The sequence below is a fragment of the Oncorhynchus tshawytscha genome, linkage group LG33 (assembly GCF_018296145.1).
Source record: "Oncorhynchus tshawytscha isolate Ot180627B linkage group LG33, Otsh_v2.0, whole genome shotgun sequence".
Classification (NCBI taxonomy): domain Eukaryota; kingdom Metazoa; phylum Chordata; class Actinopteri; order Salmoniformes; family Salmonidae; genus Oncorhynchus; species Oncorhynchus tshawytscha.
In genome coordinates this window covers 34,600,417-34,620,111 of record NC_056461.1, presented here as the reverse complement: position 1 = coordinate 34,620,111, position 19,695 = coordinate 34,600,417, and the positions used below count along the sequence as shown (strand labels likewise).

At 42.9% G+C, this 19,695-nt stretch overlaps 1 protein-coding gene and 2 long non-coding RNA genes across 4 annotated transcripts in view; 1 reads left to right on the top strand and 2 right to left on the bottom strand.

Moving 5' to 3' along the window:
• Positions 1–19,038, top strand: part of LOC112230661 (neuronal migration protein doublecortin) — a 99,553-nt gene extending 80,515 nt beyond the window's left edge. The window contains exons 7-8 of one of the 2 annotated variants that reach the window (XM_042311279.1): positions 6,723–6,865; positions 16,010–19,038. In XM_042311279.1, coding sequence (XP_042167213.1) covers positions 6,723–6,865; positions 16,010–16,066 — 200 coding nt within the window. In that variant the 3' untranslated portion in view covers positions 16,067–19,038. The remainder of the gene's footprint in view (positions 1–6,722; positions 6,866–16,009) is intronic. The other variant, XM_042311280.1, reaches the window with a different exon arrangement.
• On the bottom strand, positions 2,500–2,941 carry LOC121841646. The gene is made up of 3 exons (XR_006080675.1): positions 2,926–2,941; positions 2,800–2,853; positions 2,500–2,556 (listed from the first exon to the last, which is right to left on the bottom strand). It is a non-coding gene; the product is annotated as an uncharacterized LOC121841646 (long non-coding RNA).
• LOC121841647 lies at positions 3,246–3,729 on the bottom strand. The gene is made up of 2 exons (XR_006080676.1): positions 3,699–3,729; positions 3,246–3,456 (listed from the first exon to the last, which is right to left on the bottom strand). It is a non-coding gene; the product is annotated as an uncharacterized LOC121841647 (long non-coding RNA).
• Positions 19,039–19,695: the final 657 nt, after the last annotated feature.

The following is a 19,695-nucleotide window of genomic DNA, read 5'->3' as shown; positions in this document are numbered from 1 at the left end:
AATGATACTAATCCAGATCTGCTTTCCTTAAGCATTGGTGAAAATATGAAATATGAAAAGGAAACAAAGGTAGTGGAGGATTGTAAATACCTCACATCTGTCTCTAGAGCTTGGAGCTATTATTATCCGTGACATACTCTGTCTGTGTCAAGGAGGGGGCCAACAAGATAGATAGACAGAGATTTGAAGAGAACAATCAGGAGTAAGCAGCAATCTCCCTCAACTACTAGACCTGTTATAACTACTGAAACTGTTATACCTACTAGACCTGTTATACCTACCGGACCTGTTATAACTACCGGACCTGTTATACCTACCAGACCAGTTATACATTATAGACCTGTTATAACTACTAGACCTGTTATACCTACTATACCTGTTATACCTACTAGACCTGTTATACATTATAGACCTGTTATACCTACTAGACCTGTTATAGATACTAGACCTGTTATACCTACTAGACCTGTTATACCTACTAGACCTGTTATACCTACTAGACCTGTTATACCTACTAGACCTGTTATACCTACCAGACCTGTTATACCTACCAGACCTGTTATACCTACCAGACCTGTTATACCTACCGGACCTGTTATACCTACTGGACCTGTTATACCTACTAGACCTGTTATACCTACTAGACCTGTTATAGATACTAGACCTGTTATACCTACCAGACCTGTTATACCTACTAGACCTGTTATACCTACCGGACCTGTTATACATTATAGACCTGCTATGCATACTGGACCTGTTATACCTACTACACCAGTTATACATACTAGACCTGTTAGTCCAGTTATACCTACTAGACCTGTCATACCTACTAGACCTGTCATACCTACTGGACCTGTCATACCTACTGGACCTGTTATACCTACTGGACCTGTTATACCTACTGGACCTGTCATAGATACTGGACCTGTTATACCTACTGGACCTGTTATACCTACTGGACCTGTCATAGATACTGGACCTGTTATACCTACTGGACCTGTTATACCTACTGGACCTGTTATACCTACTGGACCTGTTATAACTACTGGACCTGTTATACCTACTGGACCTGTTATACCTACTGGACCTGTTATACCTACTGGACCTGTTATACCTACTGGACCTGTTATACCTACTGGACCTGTTATACCTACTGGACCTGTTATACCTACTGGACCTGTTATACCTACTGGACCTGTCATAGCTACTGGACCTGTTATACCTACTGGACCTGTTATACCTACTGGACCTGTCATAGATACTGGACCTGTTATACCTACTGGACCTGTTATACCTACTGGACCTGTTATAACTACTAGACTTGTTATACCTACTGGATTTGTTATACCCACTGGACCTGTTATAACTACTAGACTTGTTATACCTGTTATGACTACTAGAGACCAGTTATACCTACTAGACCTGTTATACCTACTGGACCTGTTATAACTACTAGGCCAGTTATGACTATGAGGCCAGTAGTAACTATTGGACCTGTTATACCTACCGGACCTGTTACGAATACCAGACCTGTTACGACCACCAGGCCTGTTGCTACTACTAGGCCTGTTACTACTACTAGGCCTGTTACTACTACTAGGCCTGTTACTACTACTAGGCCTGTTAGACCTTTTATACCTATGAGACCTGCTATGCATACTGGACCTGCTATACCTACTAGATCTGCTATACATACTAGACCTGTTATACATACTAGACCTGTTATACCTACTAGACCTGTTATACCTACTAGACCTGTTATAACTACTAGACCAGTTATACATACTAGACCTGTTATACCTACTAGACCAGTTATACATACTAGACCTGTTATACCTTCTAGACCTGTTAGACGTGTTATAACTACCGGACCTGTTACGAATACCGGACCTGTTACGACCACTAGGCCTGTTACTGCTTCTAGGCCTGTTACTGCTTCTAGGCCTGTTACTGCTTCTAGGCCTGTTACTACTACTAGGCCTGTTACTACTACTAGGCCTGTTACTACTACTAGGCCTGTTACTACTACTAGGCCTGTTACTACTACTAGGCCTGTTACGACTACCAGGCCTGTTACGACTACCAGGCCCGTTACGACTACCAGGCCTGTTACGACTACCAGGCCTGTTACGACTACTAGGCCTGTTACTGCTACTAGGCCTGTTACTACTACTAGGCCTGTTACGACTACCAGGCCTGTTACGACTACCAGCACTGTTATGATTACCAGGCCTGTTACGACTACTAGGCCTGTTAGACCTTTTATACCTACGAGACCTGCTATGCATACTGGACCTGCTATACCTACTAGATCTGCTATACATACTAGATCTGCTATACATACTAGACCTGTTATACATACTAGACCTGTTATACCTACCAGACCTGTTATACCTACTAGACCTGTTATACCTACTAGACCAGTTAGACCAGTTAGACCTACTAGACCTGTTATACCTACTAGACCAGTTAGACCAGTTATACATACTAGACCTGTTAGACCTGTTATACCTACTAGACCTGTTATAACTACTAGACCTGTTATAACTACTAGACCTGTTATACCTACTGGACCAGTTATAACTACTAGACCAGATATAACTACTAGACCTGTTATACTTACGAGACCTGTTATACCTGCTAGACCTGTTAAACCTACGAGACCTGTTAAACCTACGAGACCTGTTAAACCTACGAGACCAGTTAGACCAGTTAGACCTACTAGACCTGTTATACCTACTAGACCAGTTAGACCAGTTATACATACTAGACCTGTTAGACCTGTTATACCTACTAGACCTGTTATACCTACTGGACCAGTTATAACTACTAGACCAGATATAACTACTAGACCTGTTATAACTACTAGACCTGTTATACCTACTGGACCAGTTATAACTACTAGACCAGATATAACTACTAGACCTGTTATACTTACGAGACCTGTTATACCTGCTAGACCTGTTAAACCTACGAGACCTGTTAAACCTACGAGACCTGTTAAACCTACGAGACCTGTTAAACCTACGAGACCTGTTAAACCTACGAGACCTGTTATACCTACGAGACCTGTTATACCTACGAGACCTGTTAAACCTACGAGACCTGTTATACCTACGAGACCTGTTATACCTACGAGACCTGTTAAACCTACTAGACCTGTTATACCTACGAGACCTGTTATACCTACGAGACCTGTTATACCTACGAGACCTGTTATACCTACGAGACCTGTTAAACCTACGAGACCTGTTATACCTACTAGACCTGTTATACCTGCTAGACCTGTTATACCTGCTAGACCTGTTATACCTACTAGACCTGTTATACCTACGAGACCTGTTATACCTACGAGACCTGTTATACCTACGAGACCTGTTAAACCTACGAGACCTGTTATACCTACGAGACCTGTTATACCTACTAGACCTGTTATACCTACGAGACCTGTTATACCTACTAGACCTGAGACCTGTTATACCTACGAGACCTGTTATACCTACCTAGACCTGTTATACCTACTAGACCTGTTATACCTACGAGACCTGTTATACCTGCTAGACCTGTTATACCTACGAGACCTGTTATACCTACTAGACCTGTTATACCTACGAGACCTGTTATACCTGCTAGACCTGTTATACCTACGAGACCTGTTATACCTACCAGACCTGTTATACCTGCTAGACCTGTTATACCTGCTAGACCTGTTATACCTACGAGACCTGTTATACCTACCAGACCTGTTATAACTACCGGACCTGTTATGACTACGAGGCCAGTTATACCTACTAGATCTGTTATACCTGCTAGATATTTATGACTACTAGACCTGTTATACCTACTAGATCTGTTATACCTGCTAGATATTTATGACTACTAGACCTGTTATACCTACTAGACCTGTTATACCTACTAGACCTGTTATGACTACTAGACCTGTTATACCTACTAGACCTGTTATATCTACCAGACCTGTTATACCTACTTGACCTGTTATAACTACTAGACCTGTTATACCTACTAGACCTGTTATACCTACTGGACCAGTTATAACTACTAGACCAGTTATAACTACTAGACCTGTTATACTTACGAGACCTGTTATACCTGCTAGACCTGTTAAACCTACGAGACCTGTTAAACCTACGAGACCTGTTAAACCTACTAGACCTGTTATACCTACGAGACCTGTTATACCTACTAGACCTGTTATACCTGCTAGACCTGTTATACCTGCTAGACCTGTTATACCTACTAGACCTGTTATACCTACGAGACCTGTTATACCTACGAGACCTGTTATACCTACTAGACCTGTTATACCTGCTAGACCTGTTATACCTACGAGACCTGTTATACCTACCAGACCTGTTATAACTACCGGACCTGTTATGACTACGAGGCCAGTTATACCTACTAGATCTGTTATACCTGCTAGATATTTATGACTACTAGACCTGTTATACCTACTAGACCTGTTATACCTACTAGACCTGTTATGACTACTAGACCTGTTATATCTACCAGACCTGTTATATCTACCAGACCTGTTATACCTACTTGACCTGTTATACCTACTAGACCTGTTATAACTACTAGACCTGTTATAACTACTAGACCTGTTATACCTACTAGACCTGTTATAACTACTAGACCTGTTATACCTACTAGACCTGTTATACCTACTAGTACTTGACTTGTTATACCTACCAGACCTGTTATACCTACTTGACCTGTTATACCTACTTGACCTGTTATACCTACTTGACCTGTTATACCTACTTGACCTGTTATACCTACTAGACCTGTTATACCTACTAGACCTGTTATACCTACTCATCATATGGTCAGAGGGTTCACTAGACAGGTGAAAGGTTGATGACACAAGATGGCACCATTATTTACTTTTTTCTCACACCAATTCATCCAGTGAAGTGCACACATAGGCTAAGATATTAACACACCATTAAGGTGCTATCCTAGCTGACGTGTCACGCCGACTGATTGGTCTAGTGTCGCATGCCCCCTGGTCTTGTCACTCCACAGTGAGGTGCTTGCTCAGACTGAACTCAATGATCAAACGTTGGCTATTTTATCCAAATTTGTGCACCTCCATTAAGTATGTTGTGTTTCGTTTAATATTTCAGTGTGTACCGGTGGGGCCCAGGCTTGTAAAGGCAGCAGATGGACAGCCAAGTGGCTAGTCCTTCTAATTTGTCCAAGGTTAAACAGCCTCTTTATTGTGATGAGGGTAGAGTGGCCCCCGGGTGGGTGGAATCAGAATGGGTGGGGGGACACATAGGGTAGAGACAGGGGTAGAGGGTACCAGTGTTGGCCTATTTAATTTGATCTGATGCAGCCGCGTCATGAGCAGGAGAACATAAGACAAATGTCTTAATGAAAACGATTTTTACAGCCTCCACAGAGGCCCCAATTTTACACTGCAGTCAGAAATGATCAAAATATTTTGGTTTTAAAGGACATCATCACACTGTTTTATATTTGGTATTACATTGTTTTGGCTTGGTCTCAAAATATTTATTGTATATTGATTATATGTTTATCATGGTGGTAGTACACTTAATCCTGACTGCCAGCATGCTTGCTCCCTTTTATGTTCCTTCCCAATATTAACCCTACTTACTCCCTCCTCCAATGGTGGTTTGGGTTTTACTCTTTTGTTCACGCTTTTGTTTTGTTTGTTATTTTAGTTTTGTTGCAGATTTTTGTTATTTTTCTTCATTTGAAATAAAATCCAGGTTTTCTGTGATGTACCCCTGCTTCTCTCTATAACACCCTGCCCTTGTTGTTTTATTCAATTTATATTTAAAGCCTGGAATCAGACTAAAAGTTCGTCTCCTGGCCATTATACTGCTTTACATCATATACACCCATAGAACAAATCTTCTGAAATAGGCATGGACTAGAATACTCCATATCTTCATTGCCTTCCCAACCTAGTTCTGTCCATACTGCTTTCATATCATTCATTCTTAGCTTTTTAGTTCTGGTTTTAGTTAAATAGACATTTTTGATCTGGATGAAGATATGAACTTTATGGAATTGAAGTTGGCTTCATCTGCAAAGCTCTGCTCTTGTGCTACTGTACCTGTTACCAATTCAGCCTGGAAGAGAGAGTGGCCATCTGTTTTAGTCTTTCCTTCAGGATTCAGTTTTGCTCTTTTAAAATGTCTTACTCCACAAACTACGACATCACACCACTCTGATGTAAACACTGTCTAGGCCAGGGGTATCTTAGCAACCTGAAAGGGCTGTAGAGTAATGGCCAAATGTCCCCCGGCAGAGAGGAACAAACAGGGACCCAGTCAGTCAGCCGCCCAGAGAGACTCTGTCCACAGCCAAGTGAGGGTCAAGCACTCAATGAATCAATCAAATGTATTGTAGAAAGTCCTTTTTACATCAGCAGTTGTCATAAAGTGCTATACAGATACTCAGCTTAAAACTCCACAGGGCAAGCAATGCAGATGTAGAAGCATAGTGGCTTGGAAAAACACCCTAGAAAGGGAGGAATCTAGGAAAAAACCCAGAGAGGAACCGGGCTCTGAGGAGTGGCCAGACCTCTCCTGGCTGTGACAGACATTACTCCTGGCATACAGGTCTTACACAATCTAATTCACTGGTCTCTCTCTTTTTCTCTCTCTTTCTCTTATTCTCTCTCTTTACACCTTTTCTTTCTCACTCCGTCTGGGTTCTCACAGCCAACGGGACGGGCTCCAGCAGCCAGCTCTCTACCCCAATTTCCAAGCTGTCCCCCACCTCCACCCCCAACAGCCCAGGCATCCACCGCAAGCAGTCCCCCACCTCCACCCCCAACAGCCCAGGCATCCACCGCAAGCAGAAGGTACCCCATTCTCTCCACTACCTCCCTCTCTTCCCCTCTCTCTCTTTCCGTGTTCTCCCTCATACTGCCTTCTCTTTTCATCTCTCTCATACTTCACCTACAAGCCCATAGCTCAGCTCAGAACTCATTGAACAGGATTTGTCCCCTAGCTCAGGCATTTTCAAACGAGGATCCACGGTGTCCGCTGAAGTACTCAGGGTGTCCGCAAAGCAGTGTGACACAGACAACAACACAGAGTTACACATGGAGTAAACAATAAACAAGCCAATAACACAATAAACAAATCAATGACACAGTAGAAAAAATAAAGTCTATATACAGTGTGTGCAAAATGCATGAGGATGTAGGCAATAAATAGGCCATAGGAGCGAACAGTTACAATTTAGAAGATTAACACTGGAGTGAAATGAGCAGATGATGATGTGCAAGTAGAGATACTGGTGTGAAAAAGAGCAGAAAAGTAAGGTAGATGGATTGGGTGGGCTATTTACAGATGGACTATGTACAGCTGCAGCGATCGGTTAGCTGCTCAGATAGTTGGTGAGGGAAATAAGTCTCCAACGATTTTTGCAATTTGTTCCAGTCACTGACAGCAGAGAACTGGAAGGAAAGGCGGCCAAAGAGGTGTTGGCTTTAGGGATGATCAGTGAGATACACCTGCTGGAACGTGTGCTATGGGTGGGTGTTGTTATCATGACCAGTGAACTGAGATAAGGTGGAGCTTTACCTAGCATAGACTTATAGATGACCTGGAGCCAGTGGGTCTGGTGACGAATGTGTAGCAAGGGCCAGCCGACTAGAGCATACAGGTCGCAGTGGTGGGTGGTATAAGGTGATTTGGTAACAAAACAGATGGCACTGTGATAGACTGCATCCAGTTTGCTGAGTAGAGTGTTGGAAGCTATTTTGTAGATGACATCCCCGAAGTCGAGGATCGGTTGGATAGTCAGTTTTACTAGGGTAAGTTTGGTGGCGTGAGTGAAGGAGGCTTAGTTGCGAAATAGAAAGCTGATTCTAGATGTGATTTTTGATTGGAGATGTTTAATATGAGTCTGGAAGGAGAGTTTACAGTCTAGCCAGACAACTAGGTATTTATAGTTGTCCACATATTCTAGGTTCGAACCGTCCAGGGTGGTGATGTTAGTCGGGCGGGCGGTCGCGGGCAGTGAACGGTTGAAAAGCATGCATTTGGTTTTACTAGCGTTTAAGAGCAGTTGGAGGCCATGGAAGGAGAGTTGTATGCCATTGAAGCTTGTTTGGAGGTTAGTTAGCACAGTGTCCAAGGAAGGGCCAGAAGTAAACAGAATGGTGTCGTCTGCGTAGAGGTGGATCAGGGAATCGCCCGCAGCAAGAGTGACATCATTGATATATACAGAGAAGAGAGTCGGCCCGAGAATTGAACCCTGTAGTACCCCGATAGAACCCCATAGCTATCTAGCATTAGTGCAATGACAGGAAGTCTACAGGAACAGTTAGCATGCTAGCTGTTTCTGTTCATCCGACTCTAGGGCAGTAGATAAATGGCTATATTGAACTACCCATTTAATATGGAGGAAATTACAGTCATTGGAGCCAATTACAGGTTTTTTTCTGTATAGAAAATTCTTTGTCTTAGTCTAAGTGGGCAATTTTCAGGATCGAAGCGTGTCAACTTAAACGACCTAAACCAGATCGAAGAATAAATAATACCATCTTTGAGAACTAACAATCAAATTAAAGCCAGACACTAGCTATGTTTCCACTCAATTGGCGACAGATCTTCATGTGAATGTTCTAAGATCCACATAAAGAAAATATACACCTTTCCCAGCAGTGGTGAGTTTCCACCAAACAGACTTGTTGCAGATAGAAATCAGAGCGTGATGACGTAGTGCGCACACAGTACTTATTCGCTTAAGTTTTCATGTACAAAATACATGTCACAAACTGTTGCTTTAAATAGCAAATGTGTCTACACTGTTCTTGGGGCTTTAGGAAATGGCTTGCAGATACAGTGTGGGTAGGGTGTGCCATGCTTGTCTACATGATGAGATTATTATGGCAAATATTTTTATTTGTCAAACGGCAGTCAAGTATCGATCATCATGTCACCAGAATCAGACCCTCGATATTTATTGGAAAAGATCATTAAGATTACTGTGCACTTTCCCCACCCTGTGAAGTTTATCATAAGTTATTTAATCTGTAGCCTAATAAACTGCATTGTTTCCAGAGTCATAGTGGGAGGACTAGGGCTGTTGCGGTGACCATATTACCGCGGTCACGAGTCATGAATGCAGTCAAATTCCACATGACCATTTAGTCACGGTAATTAGGCTTCTCCAAGCTTTGATGCTGCTGCTGGTCATTAGTAACCTACCAAACTTGCTAACTGCCTGGTACTCAGAACTCTATTGCCCCTCTAATCACTCTGACATCGATGCAAATGTAATCAAAAATGTAATCAAACACTTCATGAGAGCCCATGAGCAACATTTAATAATAAACGGAACAGAGAACAATATAACAAACACGAGTTTCAAACATGAAAGACACAGTTCCATTCCTCAGACAGTATTTACTAAGGGAGTGACAGATTTAGGGGAGGTAATCAGTGAAGTGATGGAGTCCAGGTGTGCCTAATGATGAATGTCTGGTGGGCCTAATGATGAATGTCTGGTGGGCCTAATGATGAATGTCTGGTGGGCCTAATGATGAATGTCTGGTGGGCCTAATGATGAATGTCTGGTGGGTTTAATGATGAATGTCTGGTGGGCCTAATGATGAATGTCTGGTGGGTTTAATGATGAATGTCTGGTGGGCCTAATGATGAATGTCTGGTGGGCCTAATGATGAATGTCTGGTGGGTTTAATGATGAATGTCTGGTGGGCCTAATGATGAATGTCTGGTGGGCCTAATGATGAATGTCTGGTGGGCCTAATGATGAATGTCTGGTGGGCGTAATGATGAATGTCTGGTGGGCCTAATGATGAATGTCTGGTGGGCGTAATGATGAATGTCTGGTGGGCGTAATGATGAATGTCTGAATGATGAATGTCTGGTGGGCCTAATGATGAATGTCTGGTGGGCCTAATGATGAATGTCTGGTGGGCCTAATGATGAATGTCTGGTGGGCGTAATGATGAATGTCTGGTGGGCCTAATGATGAATGTCTGGTGGGCGTAATGATGAATGTCTGGTGGGCGTAATGATGAATGTCTGGTGGGTGTAATGATGAATGTCTGGTGGGCGTAATGATGAATGTCTGGTGGGCGTAATGATGAATGTCTGGTGGGTGTAATGATGAATGTCTGGTGGGCCTAATGATGAATGTCTGGTGGGCGTAATGATGAATGTCTGGTGGGCGTAATGATGAATGTCTGGTGGGCGTAATGATGAATGTCTGGTGGGCCTAATGATGAATGTCTGGTGGGTTTAATGATGAATGTCTGGTGGGTTTAATGATGAATGTCTGGTGGGTGTAATGATGAATGTCTGGTGGGTTTAATGATGAATGTCTGGTGGGTGTAATGATGAATGTCTGGTGGGTTTAATGATGAATGTCTGGTGGGCCTAATGATGAATGTCTGGTGGGTTTAATGATGAATGTCTGGTAGGGCGTAATGATGAATGTCTGGTGGGCCTAATGATGAATGTCTGGTGGGCGTAATGATGAATGTCTGGTGGGCCTAATGATGAATGTCTGGTGGGCCTAATGATGAATGTCTGGTGGGTTTAATGATGAATGTCTGGTGGGTGTAATGATGAATGTCTGGTGGGTTTAATGATGAATGTCTGGTGGGCCTAATGATGAATGTCTGGTGGGCCTAATGATGAATGTCTGGTGGGCCTAATGATGAATGTCTGGTGGGCCTAATGATGAATGTCTGGTGGGTTTAATGATGAATGTCTGGTGGGTTTAATGATGAATGTCTGGTGGGTTTAATGATGAATGTCTGGTGGGCGTAATGATGAATGTCTGGTGGGCGTAATGATGAATGTCTGGTGGGCGTAATGATGAATGTCTGGTGGGCGTAATGATGAATGCCTGGTGGGCGTAATGATGAATGTCTGGTGGGCGTAATGATGAATGTCTGGTGGGCGTAATGATGAATGCCAGAACCGGTGGTTAGTAAACCGGCGACGTCGAACGCCGGAGGGAAGGAGCGGGAGTAGACGTGACAAGGAGTATAGCCTACCTGGCTGGCATGACAATAAACCATTGGGAAAAGCATCCTCCATTTGCTATTTAAGTGCATAGATGACATGTATTTTTTCCTGCTGCCCCTGTTTCGATACAGGTGCATGATAATGGTCCATTCCAAATCAAAACAAATTTCATACATGCAGTACCAGTCAATCGTTTTGGACACACCTACTCCTTGCAAAGTTTTTCTTTACCTTCACTATTTTCTACATTGTAGAATAATACTGAAGACATTAAAACTATGAAATAAAACAAATGGAATCATGTATTAACCAAAAAGTGTTAAACAAATCAAAATATATTTTATATTTGAGATTTTTCAAAGTAGCCACCCTTTGCCTTGATGACAGCTTTGCACACTCTTGGCATTCTCTCAACCAAGAAACATGATCAATTAATATTAGACTGGTGCAAATCTGTCCTTTGGTCTGATGAGTCCAAATTTGAGATCCTTGGTTCCAACTGCAGTGTCTTTGTGAGACACAGTGGTGAACGGATGATCTCCGCATGTGTGGTTCCCACCATGAAGCATGGAGGTGTGATGGTGACACTGTCTGTGATTTATTTAGAATTCAAGACACACTAACCAGTATGGCTACCACAGCATTCTGTAGCCATACGCCATCCCATCTGGTTTGCGCTTAGTGGGACTATCATTTGTTTTTCAACAGGACAATGACCCAACACACCTCCAGGCTGTGTAAGGGCTATTTGACCAAGAAGGAGAGTGATGGAGTGCTACATCAGATTACCTTGCCTCCACAATCACCTGACCTCAACCCAATTGAGGTGGTTTGGGATGAGTTGGACCGCAGAAGGAAGGAAAAACAGCCAACTAGTGCCCCGCATATGTGGGAACTCCTTCAAGACTGTTGGAAAAGCATTCCTCATGAAGCTGGTTGAGAGAATGCTAAGAGTGTGCAAAGCTGTCATTGAGGCAAAGGGTGGCTACTTTGAAGAATATAAAATATAAAACAGAAATATCTCATTTACTTAAGTGTTCAGACCCTTTGCTATGAGACTGTAAATTGAGCTCAGGTGCATCTTGTTTCCATTGATCATCCTTGAGATGTTACTACAACTTGAAGTCCACCTGTGGTAAATTCAATTGATTAGACATGATTTGGAAAGGCACACATGTCACACCCTGACCTTAGAGACCCTTTAAATGTTTTATGTGGTAGGTCAGGATGTGACTAGGGTGGGAAATCTATGTTTATATTTCTTTGTTGGCCGAGTATGGTTCCCAATCAGAGGCAGCTGTCTATCGTTGTCTCTGATTGGGGATCATATTTAGGCAGCCCTTTTTCACACCTTCAGTTGTGGGATCTTGTCTTTGTGTGTTGCAAGTGTTGCACTCCTAGCTTTACATTCGTTGAGTTGTTTATTGTTTTTTGGTGGAACATTCAAAATGAAAGAAAATGCACGCTTACCACGTTGCACCTTGGTCTCCATTTAACGACGGACGTTACAACACACCTGTCTATATAACGTCCCACAGTTGACAGTGCATGTCAGAGCAGAAACCAAGCCATGAGGTTGAAGGAATTGTCCGTAGCGCTCCTGGACAGGATTCTTTCGAAGCACAGATCTTGGGAAGGGTTCCAAAAAAATGTCTGCAGTATTGAAGGTCCCCAAGAACACTGTGGCCTCCATCATTCTTAAATGGAAGGACTGGCTGCCCAGCCAAACTAAGCATTTGGGGGAGAAGGGCATTGGTCAGGGAGGTGACCAAGAATCCGATGGTCACTCTGTTTGAGTTCTTCTGTGGAGACGAGAGAACCTTCCAGAAGGACAACAATCTCTGCAGAACTCCACCAGAACGTCATCTTCAAATAATATTTTTGCAGGAATCTCCTTGCGAATGATTTTGCCAAAGATTATATCACCGCCAGGCTGGGCAACCTGAGCTTTTGCTATCTCATCCGCCATGGCCAGACTGATGCCACTTCTCCGTAAAAGGCACATGACAGCCTGCTTGAAGTTTGCCAAAAGGCACCTAAAGACTCTGACCATGAGAAACAAGATTCTCTGGTCTGATGAAACTAATATTGAACTCATTGGCCTGAATGCCCTAGCGTCACGCCTGGAGGAAACCTGGCACAATCCCTACGGTGAAGCATGGTGGTGGCAGCATCAAGCTGTGGGGATGTTTTTCAGTGGCAGTGACTGGGAGACAAGTCAGGATTGAGGGAAAGATGAATGGAGAAAAGTACAGAGAGATCCTTGATGAAAACCTGCTCCAGAGTGCTCATGACCTCAGACTAGGGCAAAGGTTCACCTTCCAACAGGACAACGACCTTAAGCACACAGCCAAGACAACGCATGAGTGGCTTTGGGACAGGTCCTTGAGTGGCCCAGACTTGAACCCTCTGGAGAGACCTGAAAATAGCTGTGCAGCGACGCTCCCCATCCAACCTGACAGGGCTTGAGAAGATCTGCAGAGAAGAATGGGAGAAACTCCTCAAATACAGGTGTGCCAAGCTTGTAGGTTAATACCCAAGAAGACTCGAGGCTGTAATCGCTGCCAAAGGTGCTTCAACAAAGTACTTAATAAAGGGTCTGAATACTTATGTAAATGTAATATTTCATTTTTTTTTCTTGCACAAAAAAAACTGTTTTGGGGGTATTGTGTGTAGATTGGTGAGGGGGGGATTATTTCATCCATTTTAGAATAAGGTTGTAATGAAACAAAATGTGGAAAAAGTCAAGGGGTCTGAATACTTTCTGAATGCACTGTATCTGCAATATTAAAGCTAAACGTATAATAATAATTAGTCACAAAATTGTACCTACCGTTCCTGTTTCCATCACAACTCTCAATTTTTTTCCTTACGGTATGACTTGACTCGCATAAAAACTGTAGATGGAAACAATGTTTGTCAGGGAAAATCAAAAATTCCAAAACCAGGCTTTCAGGGCACAAGCCCATATTATTTTATAATGTTTCCGCAGAGGAACACCGCAGTAGTCATGGCAAAATGCATAGAATTGCAGGAAATTAGCTTTAAAAACATAAAAATTGTCTCTCAGCGCCATGGAAAAATGGGTAGAATTGCAGAATGTGCTTTACTATAGCAAATTTTCTCTATGGCGCCAAAATACCTTTACCTTTCTAGCAAATAGACTTTTATTCTCCACTTCATCTTCTAGTGAACTATGGGGAGGTCATAATAATGAAACTGTCTACCAAATAAACTGCTCAAAAAAAATAAAGGGAACACTTAAACAACACAATGTAACTCCAAGTCAATCACACTTCTGTGAAATCAAACTGTCCACTTAGGAAGCAACACTGATTGACAATAAATTTCACATGCTGTTGTGCAAATGGAATAGACAACAGGTGGAAATTATAGGCAATTAGCAAGACACCCCCAATAAAGGAGTGGTTCTGCAGGTGGTGACCACTTCTCAGTTCCTATGCTTCCTGGCTGATGTTTTGGTCACTTTTGAATGCTGGCGGTGCTTTCACTCTAGTGGTAGCATGAGACGGAGTCTACAACCCACACAAGTGGCTCAGGTAGTGCAGCTCATCCAGGATGGCACATCAATGCGAGCTGTGGCAAGAAGGTTTGCTGTGTCTTTCAGCGTAGTGTCCAGAGCATGGAGGCGCTACCAGAAGACAGGCCAGTACATCAGGAGACGTGGAGGAGGCCATAGGAGGGCAACAACCCAGCAGCAGGACCGCTACCTCCGCCTTTGTGCAAGGAGGAGCACTGCCATAGCCCTGCAAAATGACCTCCAGCAGGCCACAAATGTGCATGTGTCTGCTCAAACGGTCAGAAACAGACTCCATGAGGGTGGTATGAGGGCCCGACGTCCACAGGTGGGGGTTGTGCTTACAGTCCAACACCGTGCAGGACGTTTGGCATTTGCCAGAGAACACCAAAATTGGCAAATTCGCCACTGGCGCCCTGTGCTCTTCACAGATGAAAGCAGGTTCACACTGAGCACATGTGGCAGACGTGACAGAGTCTGGAGACGCCGTGGAGAACGTTCTGCTGCCTGCAACATCCTCCAGCATGACCGGTTTGGTGGTGGGTCAGTCATGGTGTGGGGTGGCATTTCTTTGGGGGGCCGCACAGCCCTCCATGTGCTCGCCAGAGGTAGCCTGACTGCCATTAGGTACCGAGATGAGATCCTCAGACCCCTTGTGAGACCATATGCTGGTGCGGTTGGCCCTGGGTTCCTCCTAATGCAAGACAATGCTAGACCTCATGTGACTGGAGTGTGTCAGCAGTTCCTGCAAGAGGAAGGCATTGATGCTATGGACTGGCCCGCCCGTTCCCCAGACCTGAATCCAATTGAGCACATCTGGGACATCATGTCTCGCTCCATCCACCAACACCACGTTGCACCACAGACTGTCCAGGAGTTGGCGGATGCTTTAGTCCAGGTTTGGGAGGAGAACCCTCAGGAGACCATCTGCCACCTCATCAGGAGCATGCCCAGGCGTTGTAGGGAGGTCATACAGGCACGTGGAGGCCACACACACTACTGAGCCTCATTTTTACTTGTTTTAAGGACATTACATCAAAGTTGGATCAGCCTGTAGTGTGGTTTTCCACTTTAATTTTGAGTGTGACTCCAAATCCAGACCTCCATGGGTTGATAAATTTGATCTCCATCAATAATTTTTGCGTGATTTTGTTGTCAGCACATTCAACTATGTAAAGAAAAAAGTATTTAATAAGAATATTTCATTCATTCCGATCTAGGATGTGTTTATTTTAGTGTTCCCTTAATTTTTTTGAGCAGTGTATATTCATAAAATGTTGATTACCTCTACCTACCATTATCATTCATCTGATATGTCAAGATGTGTGTTTTTTTTGTTTTGCTATTAAATACCTGTTCTGCCGGTTTGCCTGGATGGGGGTCTCTGGGCAAGAAAAGTTTGAAAACCCCTGGCCCAGCTCATTCAGATAATGATTCTCCATGTTTTTCCCTGTAGGATCTCTACCTGCCCCTATCTCTGGATGATGATGATTCTCCATGTTTTTCCCTGTAGGATCTCTACCTGCCCCTATCTCTGGATGATGATGATTCTCCATGTTTTTCCCTGTAGGATCTCTACCTGCCCCTATCTCTGGATGATGATGATTCTCCATGTTTTTCCCTGTAGGATCTCTACCTGCCCCTATCTCTGGATGATGATGATTCTCCATGTTTTTCCCTGTAGGATCTCTACCTGCCCCCATCTCTGGATGATGATGATTCTCCATGTTTTTCCCTGTAGGATCTCTACCTGCCCCTATCTCTGGATGATGATGATTCTCCATGTTTTTCCCTGTAGGATCTCTACCTGCCCCTATCTCTGGATGATGATGATTCTCCATGTTTTTCCCTGTAGGATCTCTACCTGCCCCTATCTCTGGATGATGATGATTCTCCATGTTTTTCCCTGTAGGATCTCTACCTGCCCCTATCTCTGGATGATGATGATGATTCTCCATGTTTTCCCTGTAGGATCTCTACCTGCCCCTATCTCTGGATGATGATGATGATTCTCCATGTTTTTCCCTGTAGGATCTCTACCTGCCCCTATCTCTGGATGATGATGATTCTCCATGTTTTTCCCTGTAGGATCTCTACCTGCCCCTATCTCTGGATGATGATGATTCTCTTGGCGAGTCTATGTAGAGCTTCCTGTCTGTCTGTCAGTCAGCTGCTGCTGCCTGCTTGTCTCACCCAGGCCTACCTACCACTCAGATGTATCTCTGATGCTCTCCACCTTCACTAACGGCCAGCGCCCTCTAGTGTTCCTGGAGGACTTCTCCATTTGATCTCTCCCTGGTGCCACGCGTTAAGTCTACCTGGCTTGGCCACCACGGCTGTTCCACCTTTTGCTGCTTGAGAATTCACCACTAGATCATGTTTTTATATCCTATGTTGTTAAGAATGTATATGCTGGGCGTATACGACAATGATGTACGAATTACCGCCTCTAACAAATTCACCAAATCATTATATTGTGTGAAGGTTCACTATTACATGTTTGTTGTTATACTTTCAAAGGAGAGCACATCATTTATTTACAAGCAATTTCAAAAAGGCAGTTCCCACAATATATCTACGGTGTCTTTTTAACTTGAAAACCATGCATCCTGATATAGTGCAAACAACACATTTTCCAAATTCAAGTGAACAATTCCAAGCAGCAAATGGACTATTTATCCAGGGGTGTAGTAGTCAGACTTGAGTCAAAGTTTGAATAATGTCTCTCTGTCCATCTCTCTTTCTGTGCTATGGTTCAAGGTGTTAAAGTAATGAACATTTTTAGTTTTAGGGGAAGGCTCTTTAGCCATGAGAGTTGAATGTCCTTTTCATCCGCTGTAAATACTGTGTGTAGCCATCGCTACATCCCAGCTAATGCCTAACATTCATGCTTCCATCGAGCGTCAATACAATGTCTGCCAAACGTTGAATCAACATAACATGTTTTTCATCTATCTATGAGGGAAAAACACTGCAAGGCACAGGAGCCAAGAAGCTCTGAAACCGTTAGAGTAGGAGTACTGGGGAGAAGTCCTCTTAGTGTGTAGAAGCCAACCAACCAACCAAAGCCAGAAAATGTGGCCCTTTTTTTAAAAACAAACAAGCACATCTTTTTTTATTAAAAAAGGGTTTAGGATTTTTAAGTCTATTTTAGCATGATTATCTTTCCTCCTTTTTCAAACTGATTCTAAGGAGACTTTAATGTTCATGTGATGAAGCCAGGTGTACTATATTGAGGCAAGTTTTGAATAAACGAGCAATGTGGAAATCTGAAATGTAGATAATCTGTAATGCCCCAGTAGAGTCATACGTGTAGGCTACATGTACTGTCTGTATGTTACTGGGACCTCCCATTAGTCCAATTTGACCAGACCATGTCCATATAGGGGAAATAGTTTTTCACCAGCATAGAAAAACAATAAGTAGAGCTTCTCACATTTTGCATGGCTAGATCTTGTTTATTTTTTTCTTAGTGCTTAATGATTGAATACATCGTTTTTAGATAGGAGGAAATTGCATTTTTGGATTTGTTCAAAAAAAAGTTGCATTTTATTGTTGATAAAATGATGTTAAAAGTAATATACATATATGTCTAAAACAATAACACATGAATGGTTATAATAATGTCATGTTCCTGGAGAGAATGTCCAATGAAATCTGATGGACACAATGTGTAATGCAAAGGGAATTAGTGCAGGCATACAGGGACATTTTTCTGTGGCAGTCATCACAAGGAATAGTGACATACTAGCCTATTAGGTAGACAGACTATGTATTACATATGTCAGGTGTGCACCTCTCTCTGGATCTACCTGACTCTGCAAAAAAATCTGCTAAATTGGACCCAAGTGAGCAGCGCAGCAACTAGACTTCTCCCACCCTCCTTCTGCAGGGTGATGTCATTGTGATGTCAGCACTACAGCTAGTCCAACTGCAGGTCCACTTTTACCCCGTCTGGGAATCAACACTGTGTAAAATAAAACCTTAAGAGTTTGTTTTTCTTATGTGGACATTTCAGTTTGACTTTCTCACCGGCTGTTTGATATCTTTTATCTTTGCCCCAGATTCTCTTCAGCTTAACATTAAGTGTCAGTAGTTTTGTGTGAAGCTGCGGTCACCATGTCAGACAGAAGGTGGGAACCACCTCTCAGCTCCAGTGTTGCCTTTTTTTGGGGGGATAAAAAAAAAGAATAATAATAAAGAGGTAAACTAAGACTTGTTCTTTGTTAACCAACTGTAAAGCTTTTTTAAATGTCTTTGTAGCGCTGCGGTCAGCGCAGTGTGAACTCTCATTGTTTGTAGACTGCCAGGATAATAACTTTATCATGGTGCAAATGTATTGTTCTCTTTATGACTTGGGTTACTGGGAAATGTACAATGTCTTTTGATGGTGTTTTTTGCAATGTTACAGTGGCTTGTTTCAGTGCTTCGTTCTGTGTATTAATCAATTCCCTTTTGCAATTAAAAGAGTTGTGTTCCACCTCCCCCTTTGGCTGTAATCCAATGATGGCTGTTTGCTCAGTCTTAGCTGAGCAACACAGTTCTACACTTCTGTCTCATTGTTTTATTCACACCACTACCATACATCAATATCCACACACAGTCATATCCATAAATCCTGTTGAAATCACATGACAGTCCTTCTCCTCGCTGTTTTTGCCCATTTATTAGGCTAGTGAACAAAGCAGCCTGTGCTGCAGTGGATTCTTCTGTGTAATATTAGCAGAAACATGCAAGCTTGGGTTCATTCGGAAGGAATTTTAAGTGATGATCATATCGACCCATTTAAAACGGCAAGTAAAAAAAGAAATGTTTAAGCTACCATGGTAACAATACAGTCCGTATCCTAGTCATATGTCCCTTGGTAGTGCTCAGCAGAATGACTTGCACATGGGTGTATTTTGTTGTGGGTGTCTGTGTGCACATGCATGTGTGTCTGTGGTAGGGGGGGAAGTCTGAAAGAGATGCAAAGATATGTAGACATCAAGAGGTACAAAGAAATGGTATCAAATGTTATTTGTCACATACTTCAGAAACAACAGGTGTAGACTAACGGTGAAATGCTTCCGGGTCCTGTTCCAAGAATTCCAAATGAAACAGAAACAGAAGGAAATAGTGACATGAGGAATAAATACACAGTGA